The sequence below is a fragment of the Macaca nemestrina genome, chromosome 17, assembly GCF_043159975.1.
Source record: "Macaca nemestrina isolate mMacNem1 chromosome 17, mMacNem.hap1, whole genome shotgun sequence".
Lineage (NCBI taxonomy): Eukaryota > Metazoa > Chordata > Mammalia > Primates > Cercopithecidae > Macaca > Macaca nemestrina.
Window position 1 is genome coordinate 1,130,412 of NC_092141.1, and position 18,497 is coordinate 1,148,908.

An 18,497-nucleotide genomic window follows, 5' to 3' on the forward strand; every position below is an offset into this window, starting at 1 on the left:
ACCAACATGGAGAAACCCCATCTCTACTAATACTACGAAATTGGCCGGGCGTGGTGGCACATGCCTGTAATCCCAGCTACTCGGGAGGCTGAGGCAGGAGACTCGCTTGAACCCGTGAGGCGGAGCTTGCAGTGAGCCGAGACACGTGCCACTGTACTCCAGCCTGGGCGACAGAGCAAGACTCTAGCTCAAAAAAAAAAAAAAAAAAAAAGTATGTGCAACAATGTTTATCATAGTATTATTATTTGCAACAGCAAAAGAAGGAAGGAGTGAAATACCCATTTATTGGGCAGTGGGCAAGTAAATTACCCTCTATACAGTAGAATACAATGCTGTTACTGCAACAATTAAAGCAGGTCGGCCTATGCCGATAGGAAAAGACTGGCAAGATATTAGATGTTTTTTTTAAATCAAAGGTTTCTTTTGTAAATAGGACAGACAATACCGGTCACATACATGTATAAATGCATAGAGGATATTTCAGAGGGATGTATATAAGAAACTTAAAGCTGGGCACAGTGGCTCACGCCTATAATCCCAGCACTTTGAGAGGCCAAGGCAGGAGTATCACCTACACTCAGGAGTTCAAGATCAGCCTAGGCAACATGGTGAAACGCCATCTCTACAAAAAATATAAAAGTTGGTGGTGGGCGTCTGTAGTCCCAGGTACTCGGGAGGCTGAGGTAGGAGAACCCTTGTACCCAGGAGACGGAGTACGCAGTGGCTGACAGAGACCCTGTCTCGACAGATAAATGAAACTTAAGACAGATTACAGCTGAGTTGTCCCTCAGTCATATCCTTCAGTGCCACGTAACTGTTTTAAGTCCGTGCGTGGAATTCTGGTTTTATAATGAAAGAAAAAGTCCTGGCCACCTCTGACATTGTTCAGTTTCAGCCCAGACCCTAGCGAGCAAAGCCTTTTTAACTGAATCGGCAATTAAACGGCTAGATGTGAACTAATCTGGTTTGCGATCTGAAAATACATATTCTTAGTGAAACAAATGATTTGAGTATGGGTCAGGGCAAGGCCAATATTCAAATACTGCAAACCCTCCGCTGGTGCCAGCCTCAGGCTGGAGTCAGAATGTGTGAGTGGAAACAGCTCCCAGGAAAGAAAACTGATGCCAGCGTGGTCAGCACGTTCTCGGGGTTCTCCAGGGAATTCTTGCCAGTCCCTTAAGGTTATGCTCTGAGTAGGGCTTCCCCAGCTACCAAAACATGCTTGCCTGTTGTTGAAGGAGAAGTTCAGCAAAACTGTGCAGCTAAATGACACGAAAAGATTTTTCTCAGAGCCTGGGAGAACAGTAGTTTGGCCCTCCGAAGAATCCCAAACTTGTGGTTAATAAGAGTAAAATAGTTGAACACGTGGAGGATTGAAAAGTCTAAACAGGCCGGGCGCAGTGGCTCACACCTGTAATCCCAGCACTTTTGGGGGCCAAGGCAGGTGGACACCTGAGGTCAGGAGTTTGAGACCAGCCTGGCCAACATGGCAAGACCCCATCTCTACTAAAAAATACAAAAATTAGCCAGGTGTGGTGGTGGGAGCCTGTAATCGCAGCTACTCGGGAGGCTGAGGCACAAGAATTGCTTGAAGCCAGTAGGTGGAGGCTACAGTAAGCCCCCAGAGTGAGACTCCGTCTCAAAAAAATAAAGTCTAAACAAATGACTTAGCAGGCAATTACCTTGCAAAGTACGTACACAAGCTGCTCAGATGTAAGTGGGGGTCCTGTGTGGTTGATTTGCCTTGTTATTAATGACCTTCAGAGTGACAGGAGTACGACCTCTTCTGGGGACACAGTGGGGACGTGTGTTGTGCTCTGGCAGAGCTTGTGCGGCGTCCCATGCATCATCTCCTGGCTGGACACCGGCAAGAGCTCCAGAGTCATCTCCCTCCCTCCATTCTTGAGGCTGCTTCCCTGGAAACCATTCCCCGGAATTCACCTCTCCTCCAGCCTTCGCATGTGGGATTCCCTCTATCCGATCCGTCCTTCCCCGGAATTCACCTCTCCTCCGGCCTTCACACGTGGGATTCCCTCTATCCGATCTGTCCTTCCCAGCAATGTTTATCTGACGCCAGCTCCTTGATGAGACTTGATGAGAATCACTGGGAAACTCCCTGACCGTATCTCCCTTGAACTCTCATCCAGCCAGCAGGGTGAGGGAGCTCCTCCTCGGCTCTCACCGGCGGACTTAACGCCTTCGCCGTCCCCAGGCGCAGAAACTACCTTCTCTACATCATGATCACCCCAGTGCCAGCACTGACCCCGGGCCGGACCTGCCATCCCGCCTGTGTCTGTACGACAAGGAAATGAGCAGAGAAAGGAAAATGTCCAGATGCACAAAAAGGAAACCTCGGAAATCACTGCAGCCAGAGAAAGGTAGGAAAACACGGAGGCCGAGTGCTGGAGCTTCCCAGGGCCCAGGGTGGAAGGTCTCCCAGGATTTCTGTCACTGCAGACGCCAGGCAGCGGCTGGCGAGGATTCCGCCCGAGCCTCCTGCCTTTATTAAGTCCCACCCTCCACACAGACGAACCTCTAGACCTGGGTGAACCCCATCGACCAGACAGTTCCTTCTCTCTCATCTCATATCCTGCCTCCTGTTCGTTACTTCCCAGCACAGATCTGTTTCTCTGTAAAGGGCAGGCAGCCTTACACACCCCGGGTTACATCAAAGGCCAGAACGGCTTAAGAGGGCCGTCCAGAACAGGCTGCTGACACCGACCCGAGAGTGATCCAGCTTCTGACTCACCAGGCCCCAGCTCATGCTCTCTGATCCAGGCGCTCAGGCAGGCGACTTTAGGTCTCAGGGGGCTGCCTGACACATCTCTGCTCCGACCAACAGGGGCAGGAACCTGCACAGATTCCGAGGTGGAAGAAGGAAGGTCTCTAAGGTTCCTGAGCTGCAAACGGGACCATTTTGGCAAAAGCTCCTGCGTCCCTGTTCACATCCACATACTTTAAGTATTACTTCTGCAGCATTTAGACTTAATACTTGAGAAAGACACTGTAAGACTCGTTGGCATGTGTAGCTTTCGATGAGATCACCTAGGGAGCCCTCCCCACCAGGGAAAGACTCCTCATTACAGAGTCCAGCTCGGTAAGTTCCCCAGAGAAGTGAGTGGGGGGAGGGGGATGTGGTCAGTCGTAAAATCTTGACGCTCGTCCCCTACTCTTCTGTGTTCCATGGACAGTTAATGGCTACGTCCTGCCAATTCTCCTCCAGGCCTCTCTGGAAACCAGTTCTTCGCCTCTGATCTCAGTTAAGAACCACTGACCTGGCCGGGCGCGGTTGCTCACGCCTGTAATCCCAGCACTTTGGGAGGCCGAGGCAGGCGGATCACGAGGTCAGGAGATCGAGACCATCCTGGCTAACACGGTGAAACCCCGTCTCTACTAAAAATACAAAAAAATTAGTCGGGCGTGGTGGCGGCGCCTGTGGTCCCAGCTACTCGGGAGGCTGAGGCAGGAGAATGGCGTGAACCCGGGAGGCGGAGCTTGCAGTGAGCTGAGATCCAGCCACTGCACTCCAGCCTGGGTGACAAAGCAAGACTCTGTCTCAAAAAAAAAAAAAAAAAAAAAGACCCGCTGACCTGCTGCCCAGAGGGACAGGTGGCCTGCAGGAGCTCTCCTGGTTAGGAAGGAAGGGATGGTGCCGGGGGCTTGCTTTTGCCTTAAGCCAGTAGAGTTTTCAACTAGGGAGTGGTTGTGCTTCCCAGGGGCCATTTAGCAATGCCTGGGGATGCCCTTGGCTGTCACACTGGGGAGTGGAGTGTTGCAGAAGCCAGGATGCTGTTCACATTCTACCATGCACAGAACAGCTCCTCCCGCAGCAAAGAAGTACCTGGCTCAGAATGTCAACAGGGCCAAGAAAGCCCACACTAAGCTGCTCCCGGAATTATTCCAGTCTCCATTTGGCCCCCAGTCACTTTCTGATTCCAGTTCTCCAACCCAGGCACGGAGGTAGTGGATTAGAGAAGCAAAGGGAAAGTTAATCCAGCAAGATTCTGGTTCTGTGTGTTACTAATGGGGAAAGCACCTTGAATGTACCGTGTGACGCAGAAGATTCATGAGCCTGAATCGTCTCACCGTTATTACGTGATCAGAGTGAGGAGGCCTAAGGGAACATCACAGGATGGGAAGGGCCAGGTTGAATGAAAAATCCTGGCTGAGTTCAGTGGCTCAGGCCTGTAATCCTAGCACAGCCAAGGAGGGAGGATTGCTTGAGTCCAGGAGTTCGAGACCAGCCTGGACAATGTACCGAGACCCTTTTACAAAAAAAAACAAAAATAAAAAAAATAATAATAATTAGCCAGGTGTGGGGACACGTGCCTGTAGTCCCAGCTACGTGAGAGGCTAAGGTGGGAAGACTGCTTGAGCCTGGAAGGCAGAGGTTCCAGTGAGCCCAGATTGTGCTACTGCATTCAAGCCTGGGCAACACAGTGAGACTCTGTCTGAAAAAAAAAAAAAAAAGAATCTTATCCACCCCACCCAGTCTTTCTTTCTGAGCAAATGGTTTGGAATCTCTCACATTTCTGGTGCTATATGCTTTTATTTATTTATTTTTATTATTTTTTTTTTTTTGAGACAGAGTCTCGCTCTATTGCCCAGGCTGGAGTGCAGTGGCGCGATCTCGGCTCACTGCAAGCTCCGCCTCCCGGGTTCACGCCATTCTCCTGCCTCAGCCTCCGGAGTAGCTGGGACTACAGGCGCCGCCATCACACCCAGCTGATTTTTGTATTTTTAGTAGAGACGGGGTTTCACCATGTTCACCAGGATGGTCTCGATCTCCTGACCTCATGATCTGCCCGCCTCGGCCTCCCGAAGTGCTGGGACTATAGGTGTGAGCCACCGCACCCAACTAATTTTTGTATTTTTAGTAGAGACGGGGTTTCACCATGTTGGCCAGGCTGGTCTCGAACTCCTGACCTCATGATATGCCTGCCTTGGCCTCCCAAAGTGCTGGGTACAGGTGTGAGTCACCGCACCCGGCTGCATTTGCTTTTGATAAGTTTCCCTGAATGGAAAATGTTGATGTCACACTAGCTAATTGGGAATGACATGTTTTATCCAGCCCTGATCCAGCTATGCTGTTATGATGAACACTTACTAGTGGCTCCCAAGCTTGTAAAATGCTTTCATGAACCACATTATCACAAAGCATCTGTAGCACTATTTGCTTTATTTCCTAGGAAGCTTGGGGGTGAGGGATTGGGGGAGGAATTATCAACATTTGGACAAGCCCAGAGAAGTATGTTATGCGTGGAATTTCAGACACCATGTGTCCTGTGGCAAAAATAAAAATAAAAAATGAAAAAGTTGAGGACTGTGGTTCTGAAACAGGATGAGGAAGAAGGACCTGAAGCCATAAATGGAAGAACCAGGGATGATGGAGAGTTCCCGCACTGAGTCCCGGCCTTTCTGCCAAGCTGCCAAATGCTCAGTGGCTGGGATGCTGAACACGTGAATCAAAGGTGGGAGGAGGGAGGGGGTGGGGGGAGAGAGAAGGAGAGACATCAAAGACAAGGGGGGGAGAGAGAGAGGGAGAGAGACAGACATCAAAGACAATGGGGGGGAGAGAGAGACAGACATCAAAGACAAGGAGAGAGAGAGAGAGAGAAACACATCAAAGACAAGGAGAGAAAGAAACACATCATTCAAAGACAAGGAGAGAGAGAGAGAGAGAAACACATCAAAGACAAGGAGAGAAAGAAACACATCATTCAAAGACAAGGAGAGAGAGAGACAGAGAGAAACACATCAAAGACAGAGGAGGAACATGTCAATCAAAGACAAGGAGAGGGAGAAGAAGAGGGAGAGGGAGAAGAAGAGGAGACCAGTCTCATTTTGTTGCTCAGGGGGTCTCAAACTCCCGGCTTCAAGCTGTCCTCCTGCCCCAGCCTCCCAAAGTGCTGGGATTACAGGTGTTGGCTACTTTTAAAAACTTTTTAGGCCGGGTGAGGTGGCTCACGCTTGTGATCCCAGCACTTTGGGAGGTCGAGGTGGGTGGATCACGAGGTCAGGAGATCAAGACCATCCTGGCTATCAGGCTGAAACCCCGTCTCTACTAAAAATACAAAATTAGCCATGCATGGCGGCATGCACCTGTAATCCCACCTACCTGGGAGACTGAGGCTGGAGAATCGCTTGAACCCGGGGGGCAGAGGTTGCAGTGAGCCAAGACCGCGCCACTGCACTCCAGCCTGGGCGACAGAGCGAGAATCCATCTCAAAAAAAAAAAGAAAAAGAAAAAAAGGAAGGAAAGAAGGAGGGAAGGAGGGAGGGAGGGAGGGAGGGTGGGAGGGAGGGAGGGAGGGAGGGAGGGAGGAAGGAAGGAAGGAAGGAAGGAAGGAAGGAAGGAAGGAAGGAAGGAAGGAAGGAAGGAAGGAAGGAGAAGGAAGGAAGGAAGGGGAAGGAAGGAAAAGGAAGGAAATACAGGTGCCCAGAAAGAAAGGCAGGCTCCCAAAGTGAATACTAAGACACTCAATATCACACGTTGTCAAAAAATCTATTGAAATTTTCAGGTGACAGAGGGACTTAAGAACAACGGTGCTCAAGGAAGTCAACACAGGCCACGACGCACAGGACTCCCAATTTGGCTCAGGATCACATCCCTATCAGGGTCATTTAGAACACGCCAGGCATCCTTTGCTCTAAGCGTGTTTCATGTACGTCTCCCCATCAATGAAGAAAGCACCTGGAGAGTAGGAAGCAAGAGTTATGGACTCTGAAATTCTGTCTTAAGCCCAGGAATCAATCTCAGTGGGCTGGGAACTCAGTAGCACCGACTGTTAGTATCATTTGCTGGTAACTACTTTCACACCACAATAGCATCTTCATTCCTCATTTATACGGAAAACTCCTTGTGGTTCCCTTTGTGGCACCAGCTCCCAGCACATTCTGTGTCATCCAAATTAATTCTTGGCCAGGTATAGTATCTCACGCCTGTAATCCCAGCACATTGGGAGGCCGAGGTGGGTGGATCACCTGAGGTCAAGAGTTCCAGACCAGCCTGGCCAATATGTTGAAACCCCGTCTCTATCAAAAATACAAAAAATTAGCTGGGCATGGTGGCGGGCACCTGTAGTTCCAGCTGCTTGGGAGGCTGAGGCAGGAGAACTGCTTGAACCTGGGAGAAGGAGGTTGCAGTGAGCTGAGATTGCGCCACTGCACTCCAGCCTGGGTGACAAAGTGAAACTCCATCTCGAAAACAAACAAAAAAGTAATTCTTAATATATTAAACAAACATGCACTAAACAACTATGTGAACAGCGACTGTGTTTTTCAAACAGCTGCATTTACCAGCCATTACTGGATTCCTTCTGTGTGTGAAGCCCTGTGCTAAACTCTGGGAACAGAAAGACAACTGATACATGAGTCTTTCTTTCCTTTAAGGAAGCCCCAGTCCCATACGGAAGACAGACACGTACATAAACTATTAGGATGCAGGAAAATACAAGTGCGATAATACTGGCACATATAGGAAATCGGTGAAGATGCTTAGAACAATGTCTGGGGCACACACTCAGTGCTTTATAATAGAGGAAATCGGCGAAGATGTTAGAACAACGTCTGGGGCACACACTCAGTGCTTTATAACAGAGGAAATCGGCGAAGATGTTAGAACAACGTCTGGGGCACACACTCAGTGCTTTATAACAGAGGAAATCGGCGAAGATGTTAGAACAACGTCTGGGGCACACACTCAGTGCTTTATAACAGAGGAAATCGGCGAAGATGTTAGAACAACGTCTGGGGCACACACTCAGTGCTTTATAACAGAGGAAATCGGCGAAGATGTTAGAACAACGTCTGGGGCACACACTCAGTGCTTTATAACAGAGGAAATCGGCGAAGATGTTAGAACAACGTCTGGGGCACACACTCAGTGCTTTATAACAGAGGAAATCGGCGAAGATGTTAGAACAACGTCTGGGGCACACACTCAGTGCTTTATAACAGAGGAAATCGGCGAAGATGTTAGAACAACGTCTGGGGCACACACTCAGTGCTTTATAATAGAGGAAATCGGCGAAGATGTTAGAACAATGTCTGGGGCACACACTCAGTGCTTTATAATAGAGGAAATCGGCGAAGATGTTAGAACAATGTCTGGGGCACACACTCAGTGCTTTATAATAGAGGAAATCGGCGAAGATGTTAGAACAATGTCTGGGGCACACACTCAGTGCTTTATAATAGAGGAAATCGGTGAAGATGTTAGAACAATGTCTGGGGCACACACTCATGCTTTATAACCTTGCGAGTTAGAGCGACTGAAGAGGAAGGAAACCACAGCATCTGAGCTGCTCTGTGAGGAATGAACTGGATTTCACCGGGCAGGCCAGGAGTGGGATGGGGGAGGCATCCAAGAAAACAGCAAGAGACAGGCAGAGCCCAGTACAAGTTTTTCCACTCGGTCAACTACAAAGCTCTGAGGGCTGCTAGGGAGAGCACGGGAGCTGTGGGAGAGGGTGAGGCTGGAGCCCTGTGGGCTAACAAATAGGGCTCTAACTCCTGACATTGTGGCCACAAACTATTAGAAATGAGGCCAGACCTGGAAGCCCTGGGGACACAGTCTGGAAGGGGAAACAGACAAGAGCTAACCAGAATACAGGCAATGGCACCAAACAGAGATCTGCAGTGACCACTCACAGTGCGGTGGAAGGCTTCTTAGAGGAGGTAACATTTTGAAAAGACAACGTGTACAGCTTACATTAGTACACAACCTCATCGGAGAGAGAAGAAGGGAAGGGAACCCCAGGAGCAGGAGCCATCATGCTCAAAGGTTCCAAGGTTTGGCGATGGGCGATGTCTTTGGGGACCCTGGGAGTCGAGCAGTGTGGCTAAGCAAAGCCTGCAAAGGTGAAGGTGCTAGAAGGCCAGGTGGGGATTGGGGGCGGGGCTTGGGTGGGGCTTGGGGCGGGGGTGGCCTTGAAGCCCACCCCAGGGAGTTTGGGTTGGATCCACCCGTAATGACGGCTGGCCCACACGGCAGTGACGTGAACAACTGGTACCGTAGATAGGTTGTTCTGGGAGCCGTGGAGACAGGGTGAGCCTGGAAATTGGTGGACTCATTAAGGGGCTAGTGAAACAACAGTGCCCCACCTGATTAAATCCAGTGAATGGGGGAATGAGAATGCCAAGGCTGCAGCTTGAACAGATGCGTCATTGAGACCCTATTCACAACCAGAGCCTAAAACAACATGTAGAGCCAGTTAAAAGCTCTCATATGTGTTTAAAGAACACATTAATGAAAGAATGGGTAGACGGGCGGGGTGCGGTGGCTCACGCCCGTAATCCCAGTACTTTGGGAGGCCGAGGTGGGTGGATCATGAATGAGGTCAGGAGTTCGAGATCAGCTTGGCCCACATGATGAAACCCCATCTCAACTAAAAATAACAAAATTAGCCGGGCGTGGTGGCGGGGTGCCTGTAATCCCAGCTACTGGGGAGGCTGAGGCAGGACAATCACTTGAACCTGGGAGGTGGAGGTTGCAGTGAGCCAAGATCGCACCATTGCACTCCAGCCTGGGCAACAAGAGAGAAACTCTGTCTCAAAAAAAAAAAAAGAAAAAGAAAAAAGTAGACAGAAAGAGAAAGAGAAGGAGAGAACAAAGAGGAAGAAAAACTGGTGAAAAGTAGGGAAAGGAATCTCAGCTTTTTTGTTTTGGTTTTTTTTTTTTTTTTTTGAGACAGAGTCTCACTCTATCACCCAGCCTGGAGTGCAGTGGCATGATCTCGGCTCACTGCAGCCTCCGTCTCCCAGGTTCAAGCGATTCTCCTGCCTCAGTCTCCCAAGTAGCTCAGATTATAGGCGTCCACCACGCCAGGCTAATTTTTCAAGTTTTAGAAAAGACAGGGTCTCACCATGTTGGCCAGGCTGGTCTTGAACTCCTGACCTCAAATGATCCACTCACCTCAGCCTCCCAAAGTGCTGGGATTACAGGCGTGAGCCACTGCGTCCGACCAGAGTCTGGTTTTAAACCTGTGGAGCTACAGTTCTCTGGCAAGCAGGGAAAGGACAACTCGTGGACTGATGAGTAGGAGGGTCTAACACGAAGGCCTCTTGGGGACCCGCTGGGGGTTGGCGGGCGTCACCTTTCTGCATCCTGGGAGGAGAGCTGGTGGGAGGAGCTTTTCGGCAGGTGTCTCTTTCTAGCCTACGGCAAGGGGCAGCAACAAAAGACAGTTCAGAAGAGAGAACGTGGCTAAGTATGTGCGTTTCAAGCCAAAGGATTCTAGAAACTTCTGTCACAGGTATGGAATCCAACCACAGGGCCCACAGGTACGGAATCCAACCACAATGCCCATGTGGTGAAGCCACTGCGCTGGTTCAAGCAGAAAGAGACGAACAAAATGACACTGAGCCCAGTTCATCCTGAAAGCAGAACCTCTGAGCCGTGTGGTTAAGAATGGAAATTCCAATTTTAGTCCAAGCAAATCTTCTGATGTATCAAGTTCGAGGGTGAGGTTTCATTAAAGGAATTTAAAATAAAAAAGTGAGATCACAGCAAATTTTTTAAAATGATTGTTTCAGTAAAGGGAAAAAAGGTCTTTATCCTTATTCAGGGCATAATTCCTGATCCTGGTCCCTGGAGACAACACCCACCCTTGGGCAAATCATTCCTGGGGACGGAGGAGGGAGGGAACGTCTCTTTATTTCCTTGTATATAAAATACAAGAACTAAATAACTTGGATTAACGACCAGGGCTGGGGTTTATGATAAGACTGTGATTAGGACCACATAAAAGGAGAAAACGTCTTAATAAGAACTGCTTTGTGGCCGGTTTGAGCCTTTCTTAGTAAACTAATGTTACAATTTTCCTGGAGAGAAAATCTTGGAAATGACCCATTTCCCCAACAGGACATCATTTCCTGTAATTCACATGTGGTCAAGTTAAAAAAGATCGTTTGAACCTAGCTTAGCCAGACCAGGGAGAACATTAAAAATAAGTGTTTATTTTTCTGATTAAAGCCAAACAATGAGACTCAAAACAGGCCACAGAAAACCCACAGAACCTTCCAAGTTCCCCTGAGCTGACACATCGAAGGACATCTACTCACAGGGGAAAGCAGCAGGGGTACCGGCCTTCTCCTACGGGGCAGGGCTGGAGATCTGTCAGTCAAATTCCTTGTCCATATTTAGGAGCAGAGCTTCCTTTCGGCCAAAAGAGTAAGTTGACTGTGAAGGACAGATACTTCCAGGCAGACACTAAATACAGCAGTTGGTGTGATAACAGGACAGATGAAAATGGAAGGTCTCCTCTGAGAATCCCACAGCCTGGGCCAGGGCTCCAAGGGGCTGACTGGCTCCTGTGGTTCAAATCTCTGCAAACGTCTTCCTCCCTCCTACCCCATCTACGGCAGATAGCTGAGCCCTGGCCAGGGCCCCGGGAGCGGACACTCAACAAGCAGATATGAACAGACACTTCCAGAAAGTAGACAGGTGGACAGCCAATAAGAATATGCAAAGGTGTCATCAAGGAAATGTAAATCAAAACTATTTCACACTGACTAGAATGGCAAAAGTGAAGAAAGACCCACAATATTAAATGCTGGTGAGGACATGGAGCAAGGGTGACTCTCGCACACCGCTGCTGGGGACGTAAATGGTGCAAAACTTTGTTGTTCTTGTTGTTTGAGACAGGGTCTCACTGTTACCCAGACTGGAGTGCAGTGGTGCGATCTCAGCTTGCTGCAGCCTCAACACCCCAGCTTCCCGGGTAGAGCTGGGATTACAGACACACACCACCACACTCTAAAATTTTCTGTTGAGATGGGGTTTCCCCTTGTTGCTCAGGCTAGTCTCAAGCTCCTGGGCTCAAGCAATCTGCCTGCCTTGGCCTCCCAAAGTGCTGGGATTACAGGCGTGAGCCACCGTGCCTGGTCAGTATAACCACTTTGAAGAACTGTTTGGTCCGTCTTATGAAGGTGAAAGTACATTTACCCGATAATCTCCTCAGTATTCTACTGCCCAGTATTCCTACTTATCAGTATTTACCCAAGATAATTTTTTTAAGTCCATAAAAATGTTTGTTTATAACAGCCTTCCCGCACCCCAAACTGACAACAACTCACATCCATCGTTGGAAGAACGGAAACACTGTGACAAGATGCTCATCCAAGAGGACACTTCTCAGCAATAAGAAGGAACAAACTGATCTACGCAGAAACAAGGATAAGCCTCACAATGATGCTGAGCAAATGAAGCCTGACACCGAATAACACTGACTGTGTGATTCCATTTCCATGACGTTCTACAGGCAACACTAAATTACAGCCACAGAAAACCAAGGCGACGGGTGGGAGGGGGAGTTCCCGGAGAGGCCCAGCAGGGAGACTCTGCAGGGAGATGGAAACGTTCTGGGTCTTGTTTGGATAATTGCTCATATCGGTATAACAGTTGTTCAAACACATTGAGCTGGGTACTTAAGAGCCATGAATTTTATTGTATTAAATTAAACCTAAAAAAAACAAACCTCATATCAAAAAGAGAGAGAAAAAACATAATTTGTCTTCATCTCCTCTAGAGCCAGGTAACCAAGAATTCCACCGTGAGCACAGGGTGCTGCCTCCTGAGCACGGCCACCTTCCCACAAGTGACCACCTCCCCTCCCTCCCTCCCTGCCTTTCTCTGCCATGGTTCCCTGTCACCATGAATGGAACCAACTGCCCTCCACTCAGTGTCCCAAAATCAGAAACCTGGCAGCCCTTTCACATGCTTCTCTCTTCCTCACGTCTGCTCAGTTCCTAGACAGTTCCTGAATGAGGCGGAGTCCTTCCCGGTCTCCACCCCAACTGCCTCAATGGCAGGGGTTTCTTTTGTTTGTTTTGTTTTGGTTTTGAGACGCAGTCTCTCTCTGTTGCCCAGGCTGGAGTGCAGTGGCGTGATCTCATCTCACTGCAACCTCTGTCTCCTGGGTTCAAGCAATTCTCCTGCTTGGGCCATCCAAGTAGCTGGGATTACAGACGTGAGCCACCATGCCTGGCTAATTTTTGTATTTTTAGTGGACACGGGGTTTCACCATGTTGGCCAGGCTGGTCTGGAACTCCTGACCTCAGGTGATCTGTTCACCTCGGCCTCCCAAAGTGCTGGGATTACAGGCGTGAGCCCCTATCTCTACTAAAAGATAAAAATAAAACTTGGGGCCGGGCATGGTGGCTCACGCCTGTAATCCCAGCACTTTGGGAGGCCGAGGCGGGTAGATCACGAGGTCAGGAGTTCAAGACCAGACTGGCCAACATAGTGAAACCTTGTCTCTACTAAAAATACAGAAATTAGCTGGGCATGGTGGCGGGTGCCTGTAATTCCAGCTATTCAGGAAGCTGAGGCAGGAGAATTGCTTGAAGCTGGGAGGCGGAGGTTGCAGTGAGACGAGATCTCGCTACTGCACTCCAGCCTGGGTGACAGAGCCAAGACTCCATCTCAAAAATAAATAAATAAATAAATAAATAAATAAATAAATAAAAATAAATAAAACTTGGCTGTGTAGGCCGGGCACAGTGGCTCACGCCTGTAATCCCAGCACTTTGGGAGGCCAAGGGGGGTGGATCACGAGGTCAGGAGATCGACACCATCCTGGCTAACACGGTGAAACCCCGTCTCTACTAAAAATACAAAAAACTAGCCGGGCGAGGTGGCGGGCGCCTGTGGTCCCAGCAACTTGGGAGGCTGAGGCAGGAGAACGGCGTGAACCCGGGAGGCGGAGCTTGCAGTGAGCTGAGATCGCGCCACCGCACTCCAGCCTGGGTGACAGAGCGAGACTCCGTCTCAAAAAAAAAAACAAAAAAAACTTGGCTGTGTGTAGTGGCGTGCACCTGGAGGCCTGGCTACTTGGGAGGCTACACCTGGCCAACTTCGTATTTTTGAATAGTAAGGAAAAAAAAAACACACCAGGGCCTTGTTTCCTATGTCTCCTGCCCATTCCTTCTCTCTCCACAACAACTAACTCGGAGCAACAGGGTCAATCAGGCCAGGAAGGGAACGGCGGGGGGAAGACGATGCTGACGCTCTCTTACTAAATCTTAGTTTCTGAGACATGGAAACCCCTGTTCACAGAGGCCCCTCTTTTCTCCCCCCACCCCGCCCCCGTCGAGAACCCCCAGCAGAAGCTGCTCACTGGCTGTTGTCAAAGTAGCCCTTTGTTCTTGGAGTTGAACCAGCACAGGCCTCAAATTTCCATCCACAGCTCCAAACCCCTCCCACATCACCTCCACGACCTCAGGCTAAGGAAAGAAAGAAGCTGGCCAAAAACATCCCAGGCTAAGAAGCCAAAGCTCCTCCCAAGAGAGATGACCTCGGAGCCTCCGGTCTCCTCTCCATGAAGCCAGGTTGGTGCTGGGAGGGCAGAAATGCCCAGAAAGAAAAGCACCGAGGAAGGCTCACAGGACAAGGACTTCAAGGGTCACGGTCCCATATCGTACAGAAGTGGGGGGCAGCAAAGACGCAAGATCTAAAGACAGACTTGCAGGCCCAGGCATGGTGCTCACGCCTGTAATCCCAATCAGTGTGGGAGGCCCAGGTGTGCGGATGACCAGAGGTCAGCAGTTTGAAGCCAGCCTGAGCAACATATGCAGCCCCTTCTCTACCAAAAGATAAAAAAACGTGGCTGTGTGTAGTGGGCCGTGTGCAGCGGGCCCTCTGTAGTGGGCCCTGTGTGGGCTGTGGGTAGCGGGCCCTGTGCAGCGGGCCCTGTGCAGCGGGCCGTGTGTAGCGGGCTCTGTGTAGCTGGCCATGAGTAGCGGGCCGTGGGCAGCAGGCCGTGTGCAGCGGGCCCTGTGTAGCGGGAGGTGTGCAGCGGGCTCTGTGTAGCGGGCCATGTGTAGTGGGCTCTGCTCTGTGTAGGGGGCCTGGGCAGCCGGCCGTGTGTAGTGGGCTCTGCTCTGTGTAGGGGGCCGTGTGCAGCGGGCTCTGTGTAGCGGGCCATGTGTAGTGGGCTCTGCTCTGTGTAGCGGCCGTGTATAGCGGGCGGTGTGTAGCAGGCTCTGTGCAGTGGGCCCTGTGTAGTGGGCCCTGTGTAGTGGCGTGCACTTGGAGTCCTAGCTACTTGGGGGGCTGAAGTGGGAGGATCCCTTGAACACAGAAGTTTGAGGTGACAGTGAGCTATGATTGCACCACTGGACTCCAGCCTGGGCAACACAGCGAGACCCTGTCTCTAAAAAACAATAATAATGTCAAAAAACAGAGAGATCAGGGGAACTGCGGATGATGATGGCAAGGCATCGCCAGAGCGAGTCAGGGAAGCGTGTCTGGCACTGTCCAGGGGAAGGACAACACTCTGATGGCCACAGGAGAAGGGCAGCTGGGCTGGGGACAGGCTGGGACGGATCCTCCTCCATTCTCTCCCCATCCACCTGACTTTCTAGAACACCTTCTGGGCCCTCGTTTGCTTCTCTAGCCACCCAGCAGGGAAGTGCCGTGTCTTGAATGGGGAACCCAAATGTTCAGAAACTAGAACAGGGATGGATGGTCCCTCAGGAATTAATAAGCAAACTGGAGCTGAAGACTGATCCCAAGTGTCTCAACAGCTTTGGATGTCCCAATAAAACATGTTTCTAGAATGTGAACAGTTTTGAAACATCTGTATTCCAATCACCAATCCAGAACTTGGGGGCCAAAGAAAGTGTGGGTTTTCTCCCAAACAAAGATTTAGCTGAGGACACAGCAGAATGACTCAGGTGTGAATGAAAGAAGAGTCTGGCCTGAGGCATCCTGTGACCCTGCCATCTCTCTTAGGGAGAAGAGGGACATCTAAGGCCAAGCGGAGCTGAGTCAGGCCTCCTGGGTGGGATGAGACGGTATGAGAGAGAGGTCCAGGAAAGGGTCTCGTTCAGACTGACATGTCCCATCATCGGTCAAGGTTTGGATGGAGACTAATAAGACTTAAGATGCGTGGCCGGGCACGGTGGCTCACACCTGTCATCCCAGCACTTTGGGAGGCCGAGGCGGGCAGATCACAAGGTCAGAAGTTCGAGACCAGCCTGGTCAACACGGTGAAACCCCATCTCTACTAAAAATATAAAAATTAGCTGGGCGTGGTGCAGGCACCTGTCATCCCAGCTACTCGGGAGGCTGAGGCAGGAGAATCACTTGAATCCGGGAGGCGGAGTTTGCAATGAGCTGAGATTGCACCACTGCACTCCAGCTTGGGCGACAAGAGTGAGACGCTGTCTCAAAAAAAAAAAAAGAAAAAAGAAAAAAAGAATCAGAAGAGTTCAGGATTTCATCGTCCGTCTCCTACGTCTAGTCTTTCATTTCTCACAATCGTTTCTTAGCCAGGAATCACTTCTTCAAGTAAATGGCTGCTTCCTTTTCTTTGTGCACATGCACCCCTCTAAAGAAAGGCTCCATGCCCACCTGGGGCTGTGCTACTCGCTTTTAATGCTCCTTAGAAAATTCTCTACAAAGGCTCCAAACGCAGCTCAAAACCCTGGCATGGAACCACAAGAAAGGCACAGAGAGGCAGGGGCGAGGTGGGGCCCATCAGAAACCGAAGGCTGTGTGTTAGGATCCACCCCATTCTGACCGCGGTGCCGGGTCCCCCACCGAAGCAGCTCTCAGGTCCCAAGTGTTAGCAGCATGGATTTCAGTCAGGAAAACTACGCAAGGATATGTTCTTAGACAGAATCTCTCCAACATTATTCTTGGCTCTGCTGACATAGTTTTGGCTTTAAAAAATCAATAAATTAAGCAAGCAGAAGGTTCTCTAACATCCAGGCTGGACTAAAGGGTTTTGCTCTTACTGAGCCAAAGGGAATACTTAGTCCAAGAGACGTAAGACAAATTCTGCTGGATACCTGACACTCGCTCATGATTCTTCCCTGCAAGGCCAGCAGCACACAGCGAGGCTTCCCTCCATTAGAGCCAACACTGTCGGCCGGTGCGGGGGCTCACGCGGGGAATCCCAGCACTTTGGGAGGCTGAGGCAGGTGGATCACTTGAGGTCAGGAGTTCGAGACCAGCCTGGTCAATATGGTGAAACCCCGTCTTTACTAAACATACAACAATTAGCCAGGTGTCGTAGCACACGCCTGTAATCCCAGCTACTTGGGAGGCTGAGGCAGGAGAACTGCATGAGTCCAGGACTTCAAGACCAGTCTGGGCAGCACAGTAAGAACCCGTCTCTATAAAATAAAATTTAAAAGGTCAGGCACGGTGGCTCACACCTATAATCTCAGCACTTCAGGAGGCCAAGGCAGGTGGATCACCTGAGCTCAGGAGTTCGAGGCCAGCCTGGCCAACATGGTAAAACCCTGTCTTTATTAAAAGTACAAAATTAGCCAGGTGTGGTGGCGCACGCCTGTAACCCAGCTACTCGGGAGGCTGAGGCAGGAGAATCATTTGAGTCCAGGACTTCAAGACCAGTCTGGGCAACATAGCAAGAATGCGTCTCTATAAAATAAAATTTAAAAGGCCGGGCACAGTGGCTCACGCCTGTAATCCCAGCACTTTGGGAGGCTGAGCAGGTGGATCACCTGAGGTCAGGAGTTTGAGACCAGCCTGGCCAACATGGTGAAACCCTGTCTCCACTAAAAATACAAAAATTAGCCAGGCATGGTGGTACACACCTATAATCTCAGCTACTTGGGAGGCTGAGGCAGGAGAATCCCTTGAACCCGGGAGGTGGAGGTTGCAGTGAGCCAAGATCGTGTCACTGCACTTCAGCCTGGGCGAGAGAGCGAGACTCCGTCTCTAAAAAATATATATATAATAACAATAATACCTCTCACTGGATGGTTGGAATTCCAACCTAACGCAAAAAGAGGAAGGCTTTGATCTCATTCTATTGTTTATCCTAACATTTTTGCCTGACAATCTGGATAAAACAAACTTTTATTTTATTTTTTATTTATTTATTTTTTCAGACCCAGGCTGGAGTGCATTGGTGCGATCATGGCTGCGCCTCAACCTCCCGGGCTCAAGCAATCCGCCCACCTCTGCCTCCCAAGTAGCTGGGATTACAAGGCATGCACCACCACACTTGGCTAATTTTTGTAATTTTTTTTTTTCTGTAGAGATGGGGTCTCGCCATGTTGCCCAGGCTGGTCTCAAACTCCTGGCCTCAACCAATCCACCCGCCTCAACCTTCCAAAGTGCTGGGATTACAGGCGTGAGCCGCCGCGCCCGGCCTCCATCTTTTATCTGGTGGGAGCTCCGTAAATCCATGCTAGCTGACCGGCCAGTCCTCTCCCAGGCAAGTGGCCACAGCGACGAAGGTTTGATGGAGGTGCAGGGGGAGGATGTGTGGACAACGTACAGTCACAAGGCAGTGTCCGATTCCGTGAGCATGACTGGGGAAGCTGCCGTTCAAAAGCTCTTGTCACCAAAGTCAAGAATACCTTCTTCTGCACCACATTCTCGGAGACTTTGCAAATCCCGGGCACTTTCAGGCCTTCGCTCCCTCCTCTAAAACCCCACAGCTTACTCCGCCCCAGAGGCCAAGAAAAGAATCCATTTTATTTGTCAGAACTAGCCATAAGGTAAACAAATACAAAGA

The 18,497-nt window shown here is 50.0% G+C and overlaps 1 protein-coding gene and 1 long non-coding RNA gene across 3 annotated transcripts in view; one reads left to right on the plus strand and one right to left on the minus strand.

Annotated features, from left to right (window-relative positions):
* The window catches only part of LOC105474269 (nucleoredoxin), a 173,086-nt gene that overhangs the window by 61,976 nt on the left and 92,613 nt on the right, over window positions 1-18,497 (minus strand). The window contains exon 1 of one of the 2 annotated variants that reach the window (XM_071082085.1): window positions 12,079-12,166. The exons of the other annotated variant lie outside the window; for it this stretch is intronic. Coding sequence (XP_070938186.1) covers window positions 12,079-12,084 — 6 coding nt within the window. The 5' untranslated portion in view covers window positions 12,085-12,166. Of the gene's footprint in view, window positions 1-12,078; window positions 12,167-18,497 lie in introns of those variants that run through there. 2 annotated transcript variants of the gene reach the window in all.
* Window positions 1,925-12,129, plus strand: LOC139359413 (uncharacterized). The gene is made up of 3 exons (XR_011615307.1): window positions 1,925-2,378; window positions 2,843-3,097; window positions 12,047-12,129. It is a non-coding gene; the product is annotated as an uncharacterized lncRNA (long non-coding RNA).